Source organism: Mchenga conophoros, linkage group LG22, assembly GCF_057382185.1.
Source record: "Mchenga conophoros isolate Kocher_MC1m ecotype Shallow Benthic linkage group LG22, M_conophoros_male_GT1.1, whole genome shotgun sequence".
Classification (NCBI taxonomy): domain Eukaryota; kingdom Metazoa; phylum Chordata; class Actinopteri; order Cichliformes; family Cichlidae; genus Mchenga; species Mchenga conophoros.
Window position 1 is genome coordinate 35,357,295 of NC_140546.1, and position 6,841 is coordinate 35,364,135.

General features: G+C 38.4%; 1 protein-coding gene across 4 annotated transcripts in view; it reads right to left on the minus strand.

Annotated features, from left to right (window-relative positions):
- phf14 (PHD finger protein 14) overlaps positions 1-6,473 on the minus strand; it is a 144,159-nt gene extending 137,686 nt beyond the window's left edge. Inside the window, exons 1-3 of one of the 4 annotated variants that reach the window (XM_085263519.1) lie at positions 6,356-6,473; positions 4,164-4,274; positions 331-1,082 (exon numbers count right to left, since the gene is read on the minus strand). In XM_085263519.1, coding sequence (XP_085119645.1) covers positions 331-1,082; positions 4,164-4,274; position 6,356 — 864 coding nt within the window. In that variant the 5' untranslated portion in view covers positions 6,357-6,473. Of the gene's footprint in view, positions 1-330; positions 1,083-4,163; positions 4,275-5,961; positions 6,224-6,355 lie in introns of those variants that run through there. The other 3 variants (XM_085263518.1, XM_085263520.1, XM_085263521.1) reach the window with 3 other exon arrangements.
- Positions 6,474-6,841: the final 368 nt, after the last annotated feature.

Consider the following 6,841-nt stretch of genomic DNA (forward strand, 5'->3'; position numbering starts at 1 on the left):
CATCTACCTTTGGTGGCTTTTTGGCTACCATCTGTGACATTCAGTAGTGGAGTCATTGTTTTGACACACAAAACAAAGCCAATAACTACACTACACACGTGCAAAACTTCCCCCTCTTCCTAAGCAATCAAATGCCACATGTTACAATATAATTTTTTGATTGGTTGACATAACGCATTGTTCCACCAACAGAGAAGGGAGTGTTCATCCTGTAATTAAGGGTGGCCATTCAACAATGGTGTTCATCAAAAACATTTTATTAGTTATTATTATTAACAATGTTTATTTGGTTTGAACTGCTTTTTGAAACGTGTCTGATCTTGTACTCACCTCGCTGCCCTTTCCCTGGGACATGCTATCATTGGTCAGTTCTTCATCAAAAGCACTGCTGCTCTTCGTCTTCTTTTTGGACTTCTTCGCTTCTTTGTCACTATCACTGCTACTATTAATGTTGTCCTCACCATCTTCCTTGTCATCATCATCATCATCATCGCCGTCGCCATCTTCGTCATCATCATCATCGTCGTCGTCATCATCATCGTCATCGTTGTCATCGTCATCACTAGCACTTTCACCACCCTCTTCATCTGTGCCTCCTTTCTGAGAGTTTGCTTTGCCTTTCTTCTTTCCTGCTGTGGGTCTCCAGTCATTATCATCTTCACTATCGTAGTCGTCCATCTCGTTCAGGTCTTCCATGGTGGTAAAGTCCAGAAGTGGGCGGTTCCTGCGGAAATTCCATTTCTTGGGCTCAGCTTGAGACTCTTCAGCATTTACATTGTTGGATGCAGACACTAAGGAAGATCCAGTTTCAGCAGCTTCAGCAGGCTCTGAAATTTTCTTGGTCTTGCGTCTGCCTTTGGGTGCGATGACAGTGGGAGTGTCTTTGGTGGAACTGTCTGACGATTGCTGCCGTTTGCTCTTCTCCTCATCCTCAGTCAAGTTCTCCTCAGCAGCCAGGTCTTTGGTCTCCTCCTCATCTATGCCATCATCTGCTGAAGCAGCATTATCTGAATCACTTTCTGAACCGCCTGCACTCACTTTGGACCCTTCTTCATCACTGCCATTGCCTGTGCCCTCTGACCCTGTCACAACAGAGAAGAAAGTGTCTGTGAGATCACTGAAAAGTCTGGCTGTTTCTCCAGCAGAACCCACAATGTGGAGGAGGGGGTCTGTTTACAGTCAAACTGGCATTAGTGAACTTAATAGCAAAAAGTAAAGAAATTTGGGACCCACAACTTCATTTTCTTTAGAAAACAGGCACCATGTAAATAAACAGGGTTTCAAATGGAATAACATTTACTGTCAAGAAGCATTCTCACAGCACAGAAATAATCAAACAAACACAAATTTCTCAACTTCGTATGTATACACCTCCTCAGTGTTTGTTTTGACTTCTGTGGTTAGGGCCTCCTTTGATGTATTTCTTTTATAATGCCCAACAGGTCACGGCAGATGCCCACCCTCCCCGAGCCTGGTTCTACTGGAGGCTTCTTCCTGTTAAAAGGGAGTTTTTCCTTCCCACTGTCACCAAAGCGCTTGCTCATAGGGGTCATTTGATTTCACAGGACTCTGTTAAATTCTACAAAAAAACAAAAAACTAAGTACACCCTTACTGTTTCCACAGGAATTAAGAGGTTAAGTAGCAGCCAGGTGCTACTAATGAAATTAATTAACTGATCATCAGCAAGGGTGACTACCTCTGGAGCATTTAGGTATCTGTTAACACAATGCCACAATCTTCTCACAAACGACATGCCAAATTCACCTCAAGATCAGACCAGGCAATGCTCAAGAGAAACTGCAAAACACCCAAAACCTATATCTCAGACTCCACAGGCACCAGAGTTAGGGTGTGAAATTTTAAAGTTCACGACAGTACAGCTACAAAAAGACTAAAATCAGTGTGAGTTGTCTGGAAGGGTTGTCAGAAGAAAACGTCTTCTCTTTTAAAAGAACATGTTTTAATTCTACAAGCTCTCACATATTGCGACATAATTACCTTCACAGTCTCTGCCCACATTGAAGTTTTATGTGGCAGTGGGCTGAGACTGTGCAAATCAAGAAAGAAGTCCCTGCTTCAAAATCAGCATCTAAAGCTTGACTAAAATTGGATCTCAGTGCAGCATTTGATACAGTTGACCACAACATATTACTGAAACGACTGGAGAACTGGGCAGGTCTTTCAGGAACTGTACTAAACTGGTTCAAAACATACTTAGAAAACAGGAAATACTTTGTATCAATAGGTAACTTCACATCCGAGCAGACAAGTATCACATGTGGAGTTCCCCAAGGTTCCATCTTGGGACCCCTTCTGTTTAACATTTACATGCTCCCACTGGCACAGATTATAAAGAACAACAAAATAAACTACCACAGCTATGCAGATGACACACAAATATATATCACAATGTCACCAGGAGACCGAGGCCCTGTACAGGCTCTTGGTAAATGCATTGAGGAAATTAATGACTGGCTGTGCCACAATTTTCTCCAGCTAAACAAAAACAAAACTGAGGTAATAGTCTTTGGCGCCAAAGAAAAACGATTACAGGTCACCAGAGAACTTCAATCTATACACCTAAAAACCACCAACCAGGCGAGAAATTTGGGTGTAGTGATGGATGCAGACCTAAACTTAGAAAGACACATTAAGACAATAACAAAGTCAGCTTTCTATCACCTCAAGAATATTTCAAGGATAAAAGATCTGATGTCTCAACAGGACCTGGAAAAACTAGTCCATGCATTCATCTTTAGTAGGCTTGATTACTGTAACAGCATCTTTACAGGTCTACCTAAAAAAATCAGTCAGACAACTACAGCTCATTCAGAACTCTGCTGCTCGAGTCCTCACTAAGACCAAAAAAGTGGACCACATCAGTCCAGCTCTGAGGTCTTTACACTGGCTGCCTGTCCGTCAGAGGATAGACTTTAAAGTTCTGATGCTGGTCTATAAAGCTCTGAATGGTTTAGGACCAAAATACATCAATGACCTCCTGACCCAGTATGAACCTTCCCGATCCCTCAGGTCATCTGGATCCGGTCTTTTATCAGTTCCCAGAGTCAGAACCAGACACGGAGCAGCTGCATTCAGCTTTTATGCTCCTTATATCTGGAACAAACTCCCAGAAAGCCTCAGATCAGCTGAAACACTCAGTTTATTTAAATCCAGGTTGAAGACTCACCTATTCTCAGCTGCATTTGAATAAAGCACCAAATCCACACTGTTAAGCTTAAATTTCAAAACTTGCATTTAACTACTGATTTTATCTACTGTTCTGATTTTATCTGTTTTGATTTTATATACTGTTTTGTTTGTTTGTTAATTAGTTTGTTTGTTTGCTTGTTTTAATCAATTTTAAATCATGCTTTTTATTTGTTTTTGTTTCTAATGTCTCTGTAAAGCACTTTGAATCACCTTGTTGTTGAATTGTGCTATACAAATAAACTTGCCTTGCTTAAAATGTGCAGCTGCTCACATGGGCATCATCCTCTAGTATAGAAAGATTTGGAGGAATTGACTTCCTCCAAATTCCTCAACTTCATCTAAAATCAAAAGCTTAACAGTTAAAACTGAGATGCAACGGCTTTATCCAGCAGGAAAGTTATTCCAAACACACATCCAAACTAGTTTTGAAATCGATGTAGCAGGGTACAATAAAGTCTGTGAATGGTCCGCTCAAAGCCCCGAAAATAACCCTATAGAAAATTTCAGAAAATCATCAGAAGAAAGCCTAATGTGATATTTTTCAGATTCTTGAAATTTGGGATTATTATGAACCACAGATGACGAAATTCATAAAAAGAAAATTACACCGGAAAGTTTTATTCCAAACTTAGTGACTTGTGCATAAGAAAATTAAAATTCATCATTTCATATGTTGTTTTATGTAAATGAAATATTGGGGTTAAATTATTTTCTTTTATTTTCTAATACTGTAAAGTCATAGCATTTTTATTAAATTTTGCGCAGCATTTCAACTTTTCTAAAAAAAAAAAAAAAAAAATTAAAAATTAAATTAAATTAAATAAAACAGTTTGCATTTAAGTTAGCCAGCCAAAAGCTTATTAGTCTCAAGCCATTTGGACTGTTCATTTCTGAACAATAAAAAACTATGCATGTATTTAATACTGTTAGACATCACAAAGGCCATACTTACCTGAAGCATCTCCTACTTGAAAGTCACTGTCATCTGAACTGTCATAATCCAAGGCATCAAGCAGAGAGGCAGCAAGTGGTTTTACCTGCCGTCGCTTTAAACTGCGGTCCACTACATGGGGGAGTCCCAGAAACCAACAGACAAGAATGCAACATTTGAGTAAGATGCCATGAGCAGAAAAACACAGCTGAGAAGAAAAAAACTATAAAAAGCAGATAAGCTTTGCATGTTTAACCATGCAAAATTGTTTTTACTTTATTGCATAATGATCATTATAAAGCATAAAAGTGATAATATTTTATTTGATAGTATTTCAAATAAAATTGGGCTATGAAAAGGAGATGCTAGCAGGTGGTTATGTGCCCATATGTAAAGTGCAGCATTCTGTACTGCTGACCATAATATATTATTACAGCGATTACAGCATGCTATAGGTATTATAGGTACGCTGCAGTGGTTTGAAACATATCTGTCTAACAGATGGAGAGTCCTCTTCACACACTAAGGTTAATTATGGAGTTCCACAAGGTTCTGTGCTAGCACCAATTATTTTTACATTATACATCCTTTCCTTAGGTTGTATCATTAGAAGGCATAGAATACATTGTTGCTGTTATACAGGTGATACTCAACTTTATCTATCCAAAACAGATAACACACACTATTTAGTTAAACTAAACTGCAGGAATGTCTCAAAGGTAGGTAGATGACCTCCAATTTTCTGCTTCTAAATTCAGATAAAACTGAGGTTATTGTGCTCGGCCATAAAAAGTCTTACAAATATGGAATCTAGCCTCTGGATGCCACTACCTTAAGCTCCAGTAACACTGTAAGGAGTGTCTGAGTTGGGGTAAACTTAAGTGTCCATAAAGGGCTGAAAAATGTCTATAAGAGAGCCACTGACAATTTGTCAGCAAGATAGTTCCAGACTTTGAAGGCCTATACTGTTTTCTGCAGCCAAGTCTATGCTTTTCATACATAATCTTTTTCTTGCCTCCCACATTCCTGGTGAACTCCAGAACAAAAGAAGCAGTTTCATCCCACTTGCCAATCAATCAGCATTGGCCTACATGCTGCTGAGTTTTGGTGGACTCCACAAAAGTATGTTTGAAAGATTAGGAGTTTTATGGTTGAAAACTCCTGGCTGTGTTGTTTCTTGTCTACCTTCATTCAGTCATACTTCCCTTTGTCATAGGAAAATACATACCCTTATATATACACCTATAAAATACCAAAGGTACCGCAGTGCCGTAGGTAGGTTGTGTACGATAACACAAAGTTGCTTCAATGTAGAGATTGTTTTGTAATGATGGTCTAGTTCACCTGTACGGTCTGCACCTCAGATTGACGGCGAGTTACACTTAAAGACATTTAAAGCAAACTCAATTTGTGCTTTATGCAAATCAATCTATGCTGCTACACAAAATATTCAGCACCCAAACGTCCAATTACTTTTTAGCCCTTAACGTTCGGGTATCCTGTATCAAAAGGACAGTTCTCTCTCAAACGCGGCTTTAAATAGTGGCGTAAACCTATCTATTGTTTTCCCTTCAACACCAACACGAAACACAACGTTAATCAGCTGCAGACATTAGGTTTTCTGATGCTGGGATTTGTACAGCTCTTAGCTACGCAACTTGCCTATTAGCACACTGTTAGCAAACAAATAGCACCGCTGCGCCTAAACGGCTATCAAAAGCGGTCCCTGTTTTGTTTTCACGAACGATACATGTTTGTTTTTCTTTTTAACTGAAGAATCTACGATAGTCGTCTAAAACAGCTTAAGAGGTACACTTACCAGACATTTTGGTCCGTCAAGCACCATAGCTAATCGTGCTGAGCATTATTAGCTGTACTTAAATTATGACCTTCTAATTGAATCACTGATGCTCGTGATGCTTTTAGTATATATATATATATATATATAGGGACACAATTAAAAGCATTCAAAAGTAAGATCCAAGTTAATGTGTTAGCATCAGACCAAGTTAATGCAAAACTGCACGTAAAACACAACAGCATTAGCATTTAGCATACCAGCAACATCACTACTAGTCACAAAGTAGAGCCGGGCTAGCTAACTAGCAACAGTTTGAGGGAACAAATAATTGTTAATTGTGCCAGACGGCAAATACAATTTGAATATATATATATATATCTATATATAAAAATGACAACGTGGAAGGACTCACTCTGTACTTCACGTTCACTACGACAGGTCTCCTATCAGAAGCATGGTATATGGACAATGGAGAACACCGTGGTGACGTACTGACGGCTGCATATTGTTGCTATGAGGACAGTTACGTAGTACAATATGACAGTCACGTGAGAGTTAGTGACTCAAAATAATAATATCTGAGTTTATAAACTTTATTTAATTAATGATGACATTAATTGTGTATAGAGTGCATGTAGGCCTACTATAAAACCAATGCTAAGTTTTGGAACCATAGAAATTATTAAAACAGCACTTACTGTATACACGTTTTTATCATAGACTATCCAATTTAGGGGATTTTATGGATTTTTTAAGAGTAATTACTATTACTAATTACTAATTATCAATAGAATAACAACTTTTTTCATTCTGAAAGTTGGGAAATCCTTGTTACAACAGCTAAAACTAATAAATAGCTTGAAATTTGTATGTAGCACAACAAAATTTCCATAAGCTA